General features: G+C 42.2%; 1 protein-coding gene across 3 annotated transcripts; it reads left to right on the top strand.

Annotated features, from left to right (window-relative positions):
* The first annotated feature begins 2,119 nt into the window (after window positions 1-2,119).
* Window positions 2,120-17,983, top strand: ASNS (asparagine synthetase (glutamine-hydrolyzing)). Of its 3 annotated transcripts, none has more exons than XM_002919816.4 (13): window positions 2,120-2,152; window positions 4,515-4,550; window positions 5,145-5,416; window positions 9,415-9,652; window positions 10,594-10,779; window positions 11,034-11,135; window positions 11,577-11,704; window positions 12,716-12,842; window positions 15,023-15,129; window positions 15,614-15,714; window positions 16,801-16,882; window positions 16,971-17,126; window positions 17,639-17,983. In XM_002919816.4, the coding sequence occupies exons 3-13, from the start codon at window positions 5,168-5,170 to the stop codon at window positions 17,846-17,848; spliced, it is 1,686 nt and encodes a 561-aa protein (XP_002919862.1). In that variant the 5' UTR covers window positions 2,120-2,152; window positions 4,515-4,550; window positions 5,145-5,167; the 3' UTR covers window positions 17,849-17,983. The 3 variants fall into 3 exon arrangements, with proteins under 3 accessions (XP_002919862.1, XP_019655824.1, XP_034523929.1); XM_019800265.2 differs by lacking the exon at window positions 2,120-2,152 and adding an exon at window positions 2,269-2,650; XM_034668038.1 differs by lacking the exons at window positions 2,120-2,152; window positions 4,515-4,550 and adding an exon at window positions 4,858-4,962.
* The last annotated feature ends 248 nt before the right edge of the window (window positions 17,984-18,231 follow it).

The following is an 18,231-nucleotide window of genomic DNA, read 5'->3' as shown; positions in this document are numbered from 1 at the left end:
ATATATATATATATATATATATATATATATTAGCATATATATATGGGAGTGTTGAATTACTATATTGTATACCTGATATAACAATATATGTTAACTAATTGGGATTAAAATTAAAACATTTTAAAAAAGAAAAAAATGGGTTTCTGAGGACAACTCTTGCCCTGTACTGCATAACAAATTTGAGAGGAGTACCGGTACCAGTTCAATGATGCCTTTAAAATGGAGAGTTTTCCCTTTCAAACACTCAGTGCAGATAATAAAAAGGAAAAAGGTCTAATTTTAGGGTAATGCTCCCATATAGGAGTGGGGATGAAATCCGGAAAAGAAAGTATATTTAATCCTGAATGTAAATCATGCATGTTTAGCAAAAATAAGAGAGGCTATGTCAGCTCCTTGCTCTTCTGTCAGTGCCTCTGGTATGAGTCAGCTCTTCTTGTCACACTAGTCCACAGGCAGAATATGACCAGAAGAGCATGTCCTGCGGACCCAGGCAAACCCAATTTCATGTCCTGGATCCACAAGTATCAGGTGAGTGAATTTGGATAATTCTAACTGGCCTGATATAAAAATATCCAGATTGCAAAGTTATTTTGAGTTTCAAAAAGATTGATATTGTGGGGATTAAAAAAAATCTCCTTCTTGGGTGCTATGGCTCTAAAGAATGCTCATCACTTCAATGTTGAGAACTTCAGGGCTCGAACGACCCTGGTAATCTCTAATTTCCTTTCGAAGATGGAAACCTAGAGAGGTTCTAGGACATACCTATGGTCATAGAAGTAGTTAGTGGTAAAATTCAGACTGGAACTCCATCCTTTCCTGAAAGTGATGTTTGTCAATGACAAAATATGATGAGGAATCGAATTGAATTGAATACAGGTTTCAGAATCTACTTAGTGGTATCCACTGAGCTGATGATGAGACTCAAAAGGTGAAGTCAACACAACAGGAAGGTGACAATCTAGTTGAAGGAGAATATAACACATCACAAGTTTAATGATGATCCAACCCAAAATATAAATACACTGAGCTGTATATCCAGAGGAGGGAGGAATTTAATTATGCCTGAGGTAGAAGACCTAGTGAACTCTACCTCACAGTTAATAAAAAGATGACATCCTTCCAGCTACTCCCGTCTGCCCCCTTATTTATTGATAGAACAGATACTTCTTTATCCACATCTATGTATCAGATGCTTTCTTAGTAGTTAAGGAGAAACTAAAGTACAGGTTTCCCTGTTATCTCAAAGTAGAGTGTTCTTCTGAAACATTTTATAGGCCGAAATGACATAAAATGAAGAAGCAGTTATGAATTTACATGGAAAATTTGAGTTTTCTCAGACCCAAAAAATAACCTCTCTTAGGCCTTTCTGATACCTTAGGATACATCCTGCTAATGAATGCACAAAATAAACGGAGATGAAGCACAGATGCTCATAGACATTGTTCAAAGCTACAGCACCTTGACGCTGAGTGTAGTTCTGGGGAAGGAACGTGGCAGCGCCCTTCCTGCTGCTCCATCCATGGTGCCCCTGTAATGGCTGGCGGCAAAATAAATACTGAACGTTATTTTCGTTTCTCGCCTTTTCCCCTAAAAGCAAAAATTCTCCTTGGATTTCTTTCAGGTAGCAAAAACAGGTACTAACGTGGGTCTTTTGTAAAAGCAAAGCGGCATAACATGAACTTTAGAAAAGCAGTGGATACCTGTACACCTTGCAAGAAAGGATATGAGGGAGATCTGGGGCAGAGGGGTTACTCCAATCAATTTGGTGAGGATTTTCCAAAGAACGAACCAAGTGCAGAAGACCCCCAATTGTCAGAACAGCAGGTGAGGTAACCCTAGGTGTCAGCAGAGCTCCTGGCTAGACCTCTGAGGCTATCCTTCAGCAGGTGCACGAACACTTTAAGGAGCTGGAACAGAGCATTTCCTCCTTGCTCCCGGCTCCTCCTCCGCCCAGCCAAGGTCTTGCATTGTGGGCCACGCCCCTGAGCGCTGGTTGGTCCTCACAGACATGATGAAACTTCCCTCAGCATTACAGGAGCTGGGTCCGTATAAAGCCAGAGGAGGCCCGTCGCCCCCCCCCCCCCCCCCCCCCCCCCCCCCCCCCCCCCCCCCCCCCCCCCCCCCCCCCCCNACTCCCTCTATCGGAGCCCAGGTAAGCCATGCTTTGCAGCCCTGTGTAGCGTCCTCCCAGCCTGCCCCGGGGCCGCCCCTGCAGGGGGAAGGAGAGGAGGAGGGGAAGGGGTTGAGGGAAAGGGGTGGAGGAGGTGGCGCTGCAGTCTCGCCGGCAAACTGGTGGGCAGAAGCGGATGCAGGGGGATGCAGGCGCCTGCCCGCTCTGCGGCTGTTGCCGGTCGAGGGGGCGGGGCCGGTTGTTGCGCACCTAGGAGCAAGCTGAGTGAAAGACGTAGGGTCTAGTCTTCGGAGAGAGGAATCAAGTGAAAGACGGAGGGGAGGCCTGGCTGCGGCCCACCTTGGTCCCTGTAAATTTCACAATTTTATATTATATTGCGTGGAAGCCTGTGGAAATTTTCGCAGTCCGGGTGCCCTGCGGTGGACCGACCAGAGCGTGCACGTGGCTGGGCTGCAGTCGGAGTTTCGGGCCGCACAGTCACTTGGTCCCGGTCGCCGGGCTGTAGGATAAAGCCTAAGGGTCTGTACTTAGCCCCTCACCTTTGGCTGCCCGCCCCCTTTTCGCTCCCTCCTCCTCCCCTCTCGCCCTCCAGCCCNTGGCTGCCCGCCCCCTTTTCGCTCCCTCCGCAAGACTTAACATGTGACTTGATGAACAAATCCCTCCTAGAAGAGACCTGTTCAGGGCGACAGGCGGGGGTGGTATGGAAAAAAGTGAAAGAATTAATACTTATTTCTCAATAGATACCTATTCCATAGGGCTGGTTTCAGATTTCTCTTACTATTTTGAATAAAAGGACAGTTTTCTGCTGGGCCCTTGGCCTACAGTATTTCTTCATGGGCCATTGTCCTGGGTGCCTTGACTAAAAATTTAGAAGCACTCCTAACTCTTTTTTTTTTCATTGATTGACTGCATTGTTGTAAGATTAATTAAAAGTAACTTAGGTCTTGAACCTGTCCAGGAGTCGGTTGCTGATACTTAATGTAAAAATAAAACAATATGGTGAAGTTTTTATTTGGTAAGCAGCATCGAAATCAAATGCACGGAAGCAGCACTGTCGAATTCAGTCCACATGTAACTATTGAGAACTTGAAATGCTGGCTAGTCCGAATGGAGGTGTGGTGTAAGTGTAAAACACGCCAAATGTTGACGATTTAATAGAAAAAGGCAATGTAAAGTATATTGTCCATAACTTTTTATACTGTTTACTGTTGAAATACTTTTTTTGGTATGTTGTGTTAAAATATATTTAAAGTTATCTTACCTTTTTCTCTTTACTTTTTTAATGGGGCTACTAGTATTTTTAAAATTCCATATGTAGCTTACATTTCTGCTGGACAGCACTGTTCTAAAAGTTTATGAGGAAATAAAGAAAATTACAGGGAACAGGTAATAGCAGTAGGAAAAAGCATTCCAAGTAGGACCTTTGCAAGTGAGCCCGATTCCAGCAAAAATAGGTGATAGTTTTAATTTGCTTTTTCCTGCTGGAGAAGATAAGTGTGCTTCACTAATGTGTGTTCCCCTTTTTTCCATTCTATTTTAGTGCTTAAAGTGTGTTCCTTATAGCAGGCTTAATAATGGGATTCACTAAGTGGCATTAGGAAGACTTAGGTAAATGATTCACTAATGACCCCTTGTGATTTTCAAAGCACTTTCTCAGCCCTTTTTTAACTGGTATAGAGTTGAAAGATACATGGCTTCTCAGTAGTCTTCTCACTTCAATCTAAGTGTATGTCCCCCCTAAATCTCAAATATCTCGTTAGAGGCTGTTTGGCCAAGTGCAGGGAAGGGACTGCATAGAACATGTGCTACTTCAGCTTCCAGTTGTTTTGAGTCACTGTTACTTTTCATTAGTTTGATGTGGTCTCATTAAAAGGCTAAACAAAGCTTTGGTTCATTTAGATACAACCCCCCTCAGAGGATTGCCCAAAGTGATTGGTGTAACTTGAATATATGTATTCTTTCGATGGTTTTTGTCCAAATTAGGTATTTGCTGCAAATTTGCATTAAAGATACCCAAAGAAGTTCTTAAGTTTGAGATATTTTGGTAAAATAACTTTTGAGCTGGCAGCATTCAAATAAAACAGCCCTTTATTTCACAGTTGAGAATATGAACTTGCAAGGTAACGTTTGTAGGAATTGTTTGTTTTTTGGCCTATAGGGATAGCCAAGTTGTTTTTCAGAGATGTTGTTGCTGTTGATGTCACACCTACTTTGCTTTCTCATGAACCAAGACAACTTTGAGACAAAAATATTTAAGAACATTTTTGTCCTTTAGGACATTTAGGTGGCAAATATTATGTATTTCTGTCAACTTAAAATGTTTTTTTGTTACACAGCTAAGATACCTGATATCGGATAACATGCCTTTCTTTTTCCTCTTTAGAATTTCTTTCATCGCGTTTGAATAAATCACTTAGAGGTAAGCGAGAAGTTGTGAAGTGCTTATAATAGCTGTATATCTTAACACTCGAGCAGTATATATGATCTTTTTTACCTGCTAGACTCGATGTGCAGTTCGTTAAGATAAAGACAGGACTTTTAATTGTCAAAGAGACCCGAGAGGGGACTGTAGTAGTAATATGGGGAGTCTCTTGGATTTTTGAGGGCTTCTGAGGTCCTGAGATGGAGAGAGTGGGATGGGGATCTCTCAGGTTGGAGCCAGCCTGCATATGTATGTCTCTTCTGGAAGTAAACCTCAAATGTGCTCTGACTCCCCCCCGCCCCAGCTCTAGCTGGCCAAATCCCAAGATGAGAGAGATTCAGGCTTTGATGGGGTGCCAAACTGCTACCGCTGGCTGGATGGAAAGGTCACACATCTTTTCTGAGTACTTGTACGTAAATTAAATCATTCTCGACTCCTGTGTCCCTGCCAACCTAATGGAAAATTGCTGTAGAGAAGATAGTTTAAATGTCAGTCTTTGAAGTAATTTATACCAGTTTTTGGAATCAAGATTTAATACAGACTTGGATTGAGTATATTGAATATTTAACTGGCCTGCTCTTTTCTCTATAGAAAGACCATAGCTCCATTGCACCATGTGTGGGATTTGGGCCCTCTTTGGCAGTGATGACTGCCTTTCTGTGCAGTGCCTGAGTGCTATGAAGATTGCACACAGGGGTCCAGATGCATTTCGTTTTGAGAATGTCAATGGATACACCAACTGCTGCTTTGGATTCCATCGGTTGGCGGTGGTTGACCAGCTGTTTGGAATGCAGCCAATTCGAGTAAAGAAATATCCTTATTTGTGGCTCTGTTACAACGGTGAAATCTATAACCACAAGAAGGTAAATAAAACAAAACCAGAAGGTATCTGAATGTGATTAAACCTCGGAGCTAGTTGGTTATAATTTTTATATATTTTGCTTTTAGTTCTCAAACAGTTTCCACGTTCATTGTCTCATTTGCTCCAATTATAAAGATGATGCATTGATGGACAAAGAGGTCAAATGAGCTGGTCACGAGAAAAAACGAGGGTTACAGTTCTTTAACTCTCAGCATTTTTTTTTTCCTGTAATGAATTTGAACATTTATTAGAGCCCGTGTGTGGTGCTGGGGATAGCATAGTAAATATGAGAGGTAGGTCTCTGATGGAGCTTATTCCATTAAAAATCAAAGACCAAAAAAATCATTGTACATATGATAGATATTCTGAAAAAATGGATGATATGGGAGATCCAGTGTTGGTAAACGTGGTCAGAGGAGGCCTCTGGAGGAACTGACACTTGAACTGAGACCTAATGGACGGTGACCAACTAGCGGGGCTGGGAAGAACTTGTCATGCCGAGAATAGCATGTATAGAAGCCTGAGGCAGGAAGCAGCCCTGGGGTTGTCAGATGTGAGCAAGGAGTGAGGTGGGCAAGGGGGGGGTTGGGAGGATGGGCAGGACCCAATCAAGCTGGACTTAGTAAGGAGTTGGAATGTCACTCTTAGAGCTGTGAGACTGGAGGATTTTAGGGTAGGTATAGAGTTTAATAGTCTGCAGGTCGTCCTACTTGGAGCCTTTCTATAATGCTGCCTGTGTCTGCATACTGCACTTAAACAGAACCACAAGACAGAAGGGTGGCCAGATGCAACAGAGTGCAGGAAGTGATTTTTCTAGAAGCATTAACGTTGGAACAGCTTTCTAATCTGGGGAAAGCTTACTCAGGATGAGAGTGGTGAGCGGGTGGACCCCAGGAAGCCACATTGGCTGAGAGCCTTCCAATCTGGAATTATTTGGCTAGTGTTTCATACATTTTTTAATCTAAAATTTCCACGTAATTTTTTGTCACCCTCCTCAGCTTTTAATTTTGAAATTTCAAACGTATAAAACAGAACAGAACAATGAGAGCCGAGATTGTGTAACTGTTAATGTTTTGCCACATTTGCTTTATTTTTCTCTCTCTGTATATATACCAAGGCATCATTTTTTGGCTGAATCATCTTAGCATACTACAGATACTGTGACACTTTACTCCTAAGTATATAAGCACTTACCTCTTAAAAATTAGGACATTCCTCTACCTAACACCAATACTTTTAAACCTAAGAATCAGTAATACCATTTAATAAATACTCAGTTCATACTAAATTTCTGCAAGAGTGCCAAGAATATCTTTCGTTTTTGAGAGGGAGAAGGGGGGAGGGGCAAAGGCAGAGGGGGGTAGAGAATCTGAAGCAGACTCCATGCCCATCAAGGAACCCCACACGGGGTTCCATCTTATGACCCTGACATCGTGACCTGAGCCAAAATCAAGAGTCCAGATGCTTAACCCACTGAGCCACCAAGCGCCCCTGCCAGGAATATCTTTGTAGCTGCCCTGTTTTGTTTGAAGCCAGATATCATTCACACTTCATACATTTAGTTGTTATGTTTCTTGGTGTGTTTTTTTTGTTTTTGTTTTTGTTTTTGAGTCTTGCTATGTCACGTCAATCATTCATGGGTAGGGATTCATGTTCTAGCCACCCTTTGGACATTTTTATCTCTGGACGATGGCTTTTGCTATTGTTTGTTGTCTGCTTATAGGAATACTCTTAATAATAAGCTTCTCATTTGAGAAGTTTATATAGTTACCAGCAGATCCCTTTCATACATTTCTTAAGGGCATATTAGACACAGGCATCATTTTTGTAGGTGCTTGGAGGTGACATGGTGAACAGGAAAAATAAGAATGGATTTCACACTAGTGAGAGTACAGGAAGGGAACAGTTAAGACTTCTGTCTTACTAAGCCAAGCTAGTACCATATGCATGAGAGTGCCAGGTTGGATTACGGCAATATTAACCTGACTTTTACCCTAAATAGGATAGGAAATACCTTGTTTTAATTGAAAACATTGCTGCTTTTATGTATTTTATTTAAAAGTTAGAAAATGGTAAAATATTTCAGAAGTACTTTTAGTCTAAATTAGGCAAATATGTTGTATTTTCAAAAGCACAGACATTCCATTGCTTCTACCAATTATCTAAGCTTATGCAGCGTGAGTGGCCAGAAATGTGTCAAAAAAGGAGGATGGCCGTTATAGGTTTATACAAAGTGCGCGGCAACATAAACTCCAAAGCCCCTGCTTTTTTTTTTTTTTTTAACAAAATGAAAATTTACTCCTACTAATAAAATACAGCTGGAGGTGTGCTGGGCGTGGAGGAGGAAGAAATGAAGGAGAGGACTCTGAGTGTAAAGGCTGGGATAGAGAGGAATCTCTCTGTGGGGAGCAGCAGGGGCTTGCAACAGGCAAGTGAGAGGGCAGCGTGATTTCTGGATGGGGGCAAGAGACAGGCTTTTATTCCAGTGCAGCTTTTACCCACGTGCGTTCAGGAGAGTGGAAAGTGGTACATGGGCATCCTTAACCAATAAATTACATGCAAGGTTTAGCTAAGGAGCCGTGCTGACTTGGTGCAGTGGGAGATAGATGGGGAAGCTGTTGCTCACTGAAGTCACTGAATGTTGTGGGGTACATTCATCCGTCAAATGCCTGAGCCCAGAAGGGTCAGAAGACTGCTTCCAAACCCCACCTGCTAGTGACAGGATCTCCCCTGATCCTGTCTCAGAGTGGGGAAAGGGGAACAGGAAGTGGCTTTGTAGTCACTGGAGGCAGCCAAAGCCCATTTTTTGGGTTGTTCTGTGAGTGCTTATAGACAGAAGTTTCACAATCATAGAGTGAGTGTGATTGTGAAGCATGTTCATAGGTCATACGTATACAAACATGGATTTAGTCCTTTAATTTTAAAAGCATGTTTTAAATGTTTAAATGTATCCAGGATCTCCACCTCATTTGGTTAGTGTGAACCAAATACGAGTAAGTTCACAGAAAGAGCAGCTCCAAGAACTACTCCCCCTCACAGTTCACAGTGGTGATGGAGAGCCACAGGGTCCGGGTGTGATGTAATCAAACCCTCTGCCTCTGCGCTCGGTGTGGTCGTGACTGTCACTGTGCTGTGCCTGTGGGGCATGTGGGCTACTAACGCTCCCCGGTCATTCTGTGTCTCAGTGAGAAGTAGCTTTAATGCCACTGCAGTGGTAGGAGGACTGAATATTGCAGTCCTCCCCTGGGGGCCGGCACCTTTGTTTAGACCATGTGTCTTTATCATTGTGATGGAATCATCTATTTGTCAGGGAGCAGTACCAACTATGTTTGTCTTTTTAAGATTTTTTTTTAAATTATATATTTATCTGACAGGGAGAGAGAGAGAGCACACACAAGCAGGGGGAGCAGCCGAGGGAGGGGGAGAAGCAGATTTCCCACTGAGCAGGGAGCCCAACATGGGGCTTGATACCAGAACCCCAGGATCATGACGTGAGCCGAAGGCAGATGCTTACCCAACCGAGCCACCCAGGCGCCCCTGTGTTTGTCCTTTTGCTTTCCATTTTCATAGGCAGGTCTTTGAACTGTAACTACCTTAGCTGATACTATATTCCCAAGTCAATATTACAGTGTGGAAGCACCTTTTTAGTGTGATGGCAACTGGGGGCAACCTATTTGCCTCACTTACATACAGATGTAAATATGTATGCATTACAGACATAGCACAAACAATGTGCCTTTCTGTCTGTCCACACATGACTGTTTGGACACATTGCATTCACTAGAATGCAACTAAAATTTTCACAGGTTTAGCTTTATGTTATAAAGAATTCGCAGAATTGTGACTTCAGACAAGTTATATTTTCATAATGCCATGATTCTTCTAGATCACTGAAGTGCATGCTTATAGAACATAGAAATACTGAACCAACTTTGCCATGAAAAATTATTAGTGAATGCACACAGATTTTAACGTTTATTTTGTTATTGCTTTTAAAAGATGCAACAGCAGTTTGAATTTGAATACCAGACCAAAGTGGATGGTGAGATAATCCTTCATCTGTACGACAAAGGAGGAATTGAGCAAACAGTCTGTATGTTGGATGGGGTGTTCGCGTTTATTTTACTGGATACTGCCAATAAGAAAGTGTTCCTGGGCAGAGATACTTATGGAGTCAGGCCTTTGTTTAAAGCCATGACAGAAGATGGATTTTTGGCTGTGTGTTCGGAAGCTAAAGGTAATGATAGAATTTTTCTGTAGGTTTTCATTATTGCTCTGGCTTGGTGTTTTCCTCTAGGTCATATTTGCAAATCCCGTGGTGGGCAGTCCAGAAGTTTTCAAGTGACTGTTTCTCAGTGCTTTTAGAATAATGTATTTAAAACTAATCTGTTCATGGTATTCCCTGGCTAAAACTTTTTAATTACTCCTCATCCACGATAAGGGTTGTATGGCTCTGTTGAGGTCTGCTAGCTAGTGATGGGATCTGGGTCCAGTCTGGTCCTTGAATTCAGTATGACAGATTACTGGGCTGACAAACTCGAATTGTAAATCATAATGAGCATTTAGATAGGCTGTTCCTATTTACAATATAACATCGATTTTGTATCAAAGATCATGGTGGTGTCAGAAAACTCATTGAGGAAATTTAGATGATACTATTAAAATACAGTATATAATACTAGTTAAGGTGTAGAAGCCTGACTTCTTAATATCTGACTTTAAAGTACCTCACAGTCGATCATTTTGGTTGTCAAAGGTCCAGGAACCATGGCTGTTTTCTTAAAATACCTCAGTCAAAGAAGTGACTGCCAGGATATCATAAAATGAATAATTTCAAGTCCATCTCCTTGCTTCATGTATCTTTTCAGATTTAATTTATTATAGAAAATAGATTTTCTTGATCTGAAAATTCAGCTAGGGAGAAGAAACTGACCACTGGAGATTTTCCTATTGCTTGGAATTACTACAAATCAGTGTAGCCTTGCTGGACATCTCTGTACCACTGTGACCTCTCGCAAGTAGATAGTAGCATTGGGGTTCATTTTTCCCTATCTTGCCTATATAGTGGGCATGTGTTTATAGTAAAAAGGGAAAGAAACAGGAATTTAGAGTATAGTAAGTTAACTGTGAAAGTTAGTGTGAACTGTATCGAGTAAAATTAACTTTTCGAATTCGTAGGTCTTGTTAACCTGAAGCACTCCACGACTCCTTTTCTAAAAGTGGAGCCCTTTCTCCCAGGACACTATGAAGTTTTGGATTTAAAGCCAAATGGCAAAGTTGCATCCGTGGAAATGGTCAAATATCACCACTGCAGAGATGAGCCTCTGCACGCCCTGTACGACAATGTGGAGAAACTGTTCCCAGGTACCAGAGCAAACGCCCACCTGCCTGTTCCCCACCCGTCTCCCCAAAGGAGAAAAAATGATACTTTCCTGTCACTGGAATGGTTCAAGTCCGAAGAGCTATTTCCTATTTAATGTGGACGTGGCGCATTGGGATTGGGCAAAGTCCACGGTTGAGCACATGTCGTCATGATCAATACAGGTGATTGTGAACCTCGTTTCAGTAGATGATTCAGCCCAAGATTCTCTGGAACTGTTACCTTTATGTGTTTGTAGGTTTTGAGATAGAAACCGTGAAGAACAACCTCCGGATCCTTTTTGACAATGCCATTAAGAAACGCTTGATGACAGACAGAAGGATTGGCTGCCTTTTATCAGGTGAAGGCTATTAAAAAACCTGGTTATATTTATTGTGTATTTAAGTAAATGATTTGTAGCTATCCCTGAGGTTTTGACTGTAAAATATTTACGATTTAATCTTTCTCTCCATTATGGTGTGAAAATGTTTTCTGTAAGCTGCATTTAATATTCCTAGTAATAGGGCAACGTCAGGTTACATCATAATTACTGGGGCGAATGAGCTAACAAACATTCTTTAGAATCGTGTCTAGTGATTTTTTGAACCAATTCAAATACTGTAACCATTATCTTGGGTTATATATGTTAGATTTTTCATATATTAAAGGGGATTTTTGGTTTATAAAACTTGAGGATTGTAAATGGTAAAACTCTCATCTTGGAGCTTACCAGGATTGTAAATCCTGCCTGTTCCTATCTCACACAAGACACATAACCGTATACTTCCGGTCTTGCTCACAGGGGGCTTAGATTCCAGTTTGGTTGCTGCCACCCTGTTAAAGCAGCTAAAAGAGGCCCACGTTCAGTACCCTCTCCAGACATTTGCAATTGGCATGGAAGACAGTACTGATTTACTGGCTGCTAGAAAGGTAAGACACTGTCTCTGCCCATTATGTAGTTAAGACAGACGTATTAGTATAAAAATCAAGCCAGTAATTAATGATTCTGTGCTTATGCTCCTGTATTGATTCAGGTAATTAGTTTAAATTAAATATATTAAAATGGAATGAAATGCCTTTTGAATATCAACTGTGTTGTATGCTGTCCTCTGGGTACTTCTACCAAGGCCCATGCAGTCCTCACAAAAACTCTATGATAATAATTCTTTTTGAACATAGGGCGTGGTGGAGTGGCTATGACTGCACCCTTTGGAGCCTGCCTGCTGGTTTCAAATCCTACCTCCACCATGTAATTCCTCATTTATGTAATGGGAATAACAGTATCTGCTGTGGGATAGTTTTGTGGTGAAAGGATAAAATTCATATAAAGTACATAGGATAGAATATAGCTGTTATTTTTTTAATATAAAGCACCTTTTGTTAAGATTATGGGCAGAGGGGACGTTGTACACATATATTCAGTGTTTAGGAGACCTTATTCCTAGTCTGGAAGAACGTATGTAGAATGAATGAGAAAGTGCTAGAGTGCACTCTCAAAGCAAGTTGATCAATGCTGAAAGACTCCAAAATAGCATTTCCTTTAGGAATACTATCCTGAATGTAAGTAAAGCGCTTCTAGAGGGCCAGTGGGGGCCAAGGTTGGAGCGGGGCCTTGTTGGATGAGAGAGAGAAGAGGCTGGTAACTTAGGGTTGTAGGGGGCACGCTAACTGGAAGTCTCTGGACAGCTAGGTTGAAGTGTTGGAGTGGGAAGAGCTGATGGGCTGTCTGCCTCTTAGTTGAGTCAGGGCAGAGACTGGGGGAGGCCAGGAGACCTGATGGGGGTGGCTCTGTATGTGGTGGCCTAGAGAATCATTTCCCCTTATTGCCCATTTGTTTTTCACTGTTGTTAAGTTAAAATGCGTTGTGAACAACTGTCATGTTTCCTTCTCAAGGGCAGTTCTTTTAAATAACAAGTATATGGTTGTTTCTTAAATAATCAGGTGGCAAATCACATTGGGAGCGAACACCATGAAGTCCTCTTTAATTCTGAGGAAGGCATTCAGGTCCTGGATGAAGTCATATTTTCCTTGGAAACTTATGATATTACAACAATTCGTGCTTCAGTAGGTAAGGCATTTTAGGATATCAAAAAGATTTTTAATACTGAAAAAAGTATAAGGGTTAAAAGATTATTTCAAACTACAGTTAAGAAAACAGTACTTAATAATGAATGCAAATAAGATTCCGAGATCAGCAATATTTTAAGACAAGACCATTTAAGAATTCCCCCAGTCAGGGCTCCTGGGTGGTTCAGATGGTTAAGCATCTGCCTTCAGCTCAGGTCATGATCCTGGGATTGTCACCGGATCGAGTCCCACATCGGGCTCCCTTGCTCAGCGGAGAGTCAGCTTCTCCCTCTGCCCCTCCCCCCTCTTGTGCTCTTGCTCTCTCTCTTTCTCAGATAAATAAAAGAATTCCCCCAATCTCTTTTGGAGGGAGAGGAATAAACACACGCACTTCCACATTTATGGTATCATTACAGACGGTCCTTTACTTACCATGGTTCCATTTAAACAACTTCCGACTTTACAGTGGTGTGAAAGCAATATGCTTTCAGTGGAAACCGTACTTCAGCTTTTGAATTTGGCTCTTTTCCTGGGCTAGCACCATGCGGAGGACACTCTCTCCTTATGCTGGGCAGTGGTAGCAAGCTGCAGCCCCCAGTCAGTCAAGTGGTCACAAGGTTCAACCACCGAAACACTTAAAACCACTCCATACCCCCACAACCATACTGGTTTTCACTCTTTTTAAAGATTTTATTTATTAGAGAGAGAGAGAGATAGCGAGAGATAGAGCACAAGCAGGGGAGAGAGGGAGAAAGCAGGCTCCCCTCCGAGCAAGGAGCCTGATTCGGGGCTCAATTCCAGGACCCTGGGATCACGACCCCCGCCGAAGGCAGACGCTTGACCGACTGAGCCACCCAGGCGCCCCCTGGTTTTCACTCTTAGGGCGGTGTCAGTAAATTACATGAAATATTTAATATGCTGTTACAGAGTAGGCTTTGTGTTAGGTGATTCTGCCCGTCCGTAGGCTAATGTAAGTGTTCTGAGCACACTTACAGTAGGCGGCTAAGCTAGGACGTTCAGGAGGTTAGGTGAATTAAATGCATTTTTGATATTTTCAACTGAAGTGGACTTGTCGGGACATAAGTCAAGGAAGATCTGTATTTACATTTCTTCAAAGAGCGGATGCATATTTGCTACATTCCTCACCATGCCACCAGTTTCTCTGCATATAGTTTCTGGGGCCATATAAAGAAATAGGTCTGTGTTGTAACTAATTTCTGTAAGGAATACTGTATTTGGGTAACTATTCTATCATAGGACTTATTGGTCAGTAACTATTTTTCTCCGGCAAACAATACTAGTTTTGTCCTGGGGCTGTATCCCAAAATCGGAAGTACACTCCAAATCAGACTGAACCAATGTTGTTGAGCCTCTGATATGCTACTGGCTTAGATATGCCTCTCTTTTAAGAGACTCAGAATCTGGCAAGCCTCCATTGCAAAGTTTAGAGCATGAGAATTTTATCACAGGGGTGATATTGCCCTCAAGGAAACAAAAATTAGTTCTTGGAGGGTAAAAAAAAAAAAAAAAAAACAAAACCTTAGGTATTACAGTGGTCAGTGGCCCTCCAAAGGGCCATAGTATATACTCAGATATGTGGTATATCTGGCACTAATATTTCATTGAGAGGGCAATTAGGAAAAAATGTCTAAAAAGTCTCCCTAGATTGGCAATCATGAAAAAAATGGTAAAGAACCAATACTGGTTTACAGGGATGGGCAGCCAGAACCAATGGATATCTTTTAATAATTCACATAGTATTCTTAACCATATGTGAAATGGGCAATCTTAGGAAAAAAGTCAGAACTAAACTACCAAAACTCTGCACTCCTATTTTGTAGAATGATACTGGTATGAAAGTTAGGATTTTTTTTTTTTTTTAAGATATCTGTCATTGTTCAGTTTAACAAAGTTTTAAGGTGGACATTCTTGGTCTAAAAGCATTACAATTTTAAAATCTGTTGAAAATTATAGGATGATTTTGGGCTCTTTCATTGTAACAGGACAGCTTTGGATTAGGTACGTTAAAATGGCTTATAGATAAAAAGTCATTATTTTGGAAGCTACTTTATTAACACAGAGTTCAATCTAAGTAAAACTTAGTAGCTTCCAAAAGCCAAACAAAAAGCACTTTTGGTAGAGAGTTAGGTTGACATTAACAGTTTCTGTGTCTCTTGCAAGGTATGTACTTGGTTTCCAAGTACATTCGGAAGAACACAGATAGTGTGGTGATCTTCTCCGGGGAAGGCTCGGATGAGCTGACGCAGGGTTACATTTATTTCCACAAGGTAAGCGTTCTGAAATGGAGGGATGTTGGTGGTCGGCTAGGAAACGTGCACTACTGAACTATTTGCTAGCCTTTCTTCTCACTATAGCCCTAACACTTGAGTGTCTTATGGGGTAGATGACGAAACCAGATCCTGTCTGCTTTGTATTTCTTTTGGGGGAGAAAGAAGTCTTCCTGGTGTCAGATAATCTGCATTCTTCAGAACCGGCTGAGCATGAGAATCGCGGTTCTGATATTTCTTACTATCCTGTGGCGTCATGGTTACTGCCCGCGGTATCCCTTTTATTGCCTGACACTGACCGTTTGGTGGGAAGGGAGGCCTGGTGTAGCAAGCAGTGACTCCCTCCCCAGACCATGTTTAGCGGTTTGTCTTACCCGCCCTTAGAGCAGGAATGTGGGAAAGAGTGAGAAATAAAGCCTGTTCAGTGTGCACAAAGCAAAGCTGTTGGTGTATTTGTAACTTCACCTGTTTGTTTGTCAAACAGGCTCCTTCTCCTGAAAAAGCCGAGGAGGAGAGCGAGAGGCTTCTGAAGGAACTCTACTTGTTCGATGTGCTCCGGGCAGACCGCACCACTGCTGCCCACGGGTAACGCAGCAATTTGAGCAGCCATCGTGAAGATAGCCTCAAAAGTCAAAAAGCTCAACGGCTGATTATTTTTTTCAGTTGGTTATATGTTGCAAAGTAGGACTTTATTCCCCCCCCCGAAGTATGACTTTTTAGAGAAGACAAAGCTCGTCTCATTCAAAGTGCTGTTGTGGCTCTGATGAGGGGACTAGGTTAGACTGACTTTGTCTTTAAACACGGCCCCACTCTGCTGCCCTCAGAACGGAGGGGGAGGCAGATGCAGCTGTTTTTAAGACTTTCTAAGAGAAGTAAAGATTATACGCCCCCACGCAACAGGTGCTGAGTGCCTGGCATGCCTGTTGGATGCTGTGGTGAGTGTGCGTGGGCATGGGGCAGTGAAGATCCAAGAGCTTTGACTAGGTTATAGCAGGTTTCTAGGAGACCATTTCTGATGCCTTTGTAGCTAGTCATGTTGAAGAATTCAGGACTTACTGTGTGTGATAGACAGCCGACACCAGATGTGTCACTAGCTTCTACCAAATCACACTTACATGGGAAAATAATAAAATACGGTGTGGGGAATGAACTGAAGCCTCCATTTGTCCTGACCAGAGTTACCAGGATTCAGGAAACATGATGCGGCCTTTGATGAAACACTGTGGATCAGTCGTTTATATTGAGTGTTATATGTAAATTAGTCATTTAGTAGTCAACACTTTTGAATTCTTACAGTTTTTAATAAGATGAGAGATGGGCTCACCTAGAAAAGACTTTGTGGCAGAGAGGTATAGGAAAAGTACATTCTCAACGATCAGGTCACTGATGATTCTTGCCTTTTTCTGCTTTTTAGATGTAGATTTAACTGTAGAAGGGAAAGTAACATTATCGTCAGTTTGTCTCACTCTGTAGATGAGATAATACATCCTGTTTTGCATGAAGAGCTCTGTGTTCCTGTGGTAGTGTAGGATAATCAGGAGGACTGCAGAAATGACTTTATTGTCCTCACATCACTTAGAGGCTGGTTGAATTGCTAAGAAACCCTCAAGGAGAATCTAAATGGACAGGCACTAAATCCATTTTGATTTAGATTTTTTTTCCCCCTTTAAGCCTTGAATTGAGAGTCCCCTTCCTGGATCATCGATTTTCTTCCTATTACTTGTCTCTGCCACCAGATATGAGAATTCCCAAGGTAGGTGAATCAATTCAAGATAAAAAACAGTCCATTGATATTGAGTATATTTGGAACTTTTACTGACGTTCCTTTGTTTTCATGTCAGAATGGGATAGAAAAGCATCTCCTGAGAGAGGCATTTGAAGACTCCAATCTGATTCCTAAAGACATTCTCTGGCGGCCAAAGGAAGCCTTCAGTGATGGAATTACTTCAGTTAAGAATTCCTGGTTTAGGATTTTACAGGAATATATTGAACATCAGGTATAATGTCTTAAATATTTTCTGGAATAGGACCGTGTGTGCATAGAGTCGTAATCGCCATTCCCCTTTTGTGTTTAGTTTACATGTTTTGTGTGTTGGAGAAATTCTCAGTAAACAATGCTTTTGTAAGAATTTCATAAGATTTAAATAGCGTGAAGGTTTATGTAGTAGCATCTAGAATTGAAAGAGCAAGCGAGGAGACGTACCCATCATCACTGACCTTCATTTACCACATTATTGCATTAATGCCGGGGGCCAGACGTTATTAGGCGTAAAAGAATAAAACACTCAGAGCGCCATCTGCTAGATATTCACAAAAATATTCCTTAAAAGTCACTGCAGCTGTGTAGATTAGGGTATTTTAGCATTTTCTAAGTGGAGGGTGATTCCCGGGGTCTCTTGCGCAATTACAGTCCTGCCCTTCCATATCTTTGGTTGTTATTGTGAAGCCACAATAAATACCAGAGTTTCAGTGCCATTTAAAACACCATTTTGCTTTTATGCTTTTCCAGGTTGATGATGCAATGATGGCAGCGGCAGCCCAAAAATTTCCCTTCAACACTCCTAAAACCAAAGAAGGCTATTACTACCGTCAGATCTTTGAACGCCACTACCCAGGCCGGGCTGACTGGCTGACCCATTACTGGATGCCGAGGTGGATCAACGCCACTGACCCTTCTGCCCGCACTCTGGCCCACTACAAGGCAGCTGCCAAAGCCTAGGCCCGTCTGCACTAGCGCGTGCAAGGCAGCATTCCTCGGCAAAGAGTAGGGGGCTCGGGGGCAGGAGGGGGAGGGGTACGCGTCAACCACTCAGGCTCATTGGGCATGAAAAAAATAAAAGTCTTAACTCGGAAACATTGCTGTAGTCGCTTCTACTCACACAGCCCCTTCATTGGAGGTAACTAGAAACTCCGCAGCTTTTACTGATTTCCAGTGCAGTAGAGAGTGAGCCCAGGAAAGGGGGAAGCAGTGTGATGTTTGCAGGCACTCACAGGCGCTCTGGCTGCTTCAGAAGACTTGGGCCATGTGCCAACGTGGCTCCCTTCCCATCCATGCCTCCTCCCTGGCCTTCTCCCAGCTTCCCTCTCTTCTTTCTGTACTCC

This window comes from Ailuropoda melanoleuca, chromosome 1, assembly GCF_002007445.2.
Source record: "Ailuropoda melanoleuca isolate Jingjing chromosome 1, ASM200744v2, whole genome shotgun sequence".
NCBI lineage: Eukaryota > Metazoa > Chordata > Mammalia > Carnivora > Ursidae > Ailuropoda > Ailuropoda melanoleuca.
The sequence above is the reverse complement of the archived record's forward strand: the minus strand, read 5'-3'. Positions and strand labels throughout refer to the sequence as shown.

Bases quoted from the DNA above. Each gene is read 5' to 3' on its own strand.
- ASNS (XM_002919816.4), top strand. From the start codon at position 5,168: ATGTGTGGGATTTGGGCCCTCTTTGGCAGTGATGACTGCCTTTCTGTG. The intron at 15,715-16,800 runs GTAACGCAGCAA...TCCCCCTTTAAG, and splicing joins CGCACCACTGCTGCCCACGG to CCTTGAATTGAGAGTCCCCT. The intron at 17,127-17,638 runs GTATAATGTCTT...ATGCTTTTCCAG, and splicing joins AGGAATATATTGAACATCAG to GTTGATGATGCAATGATGGC.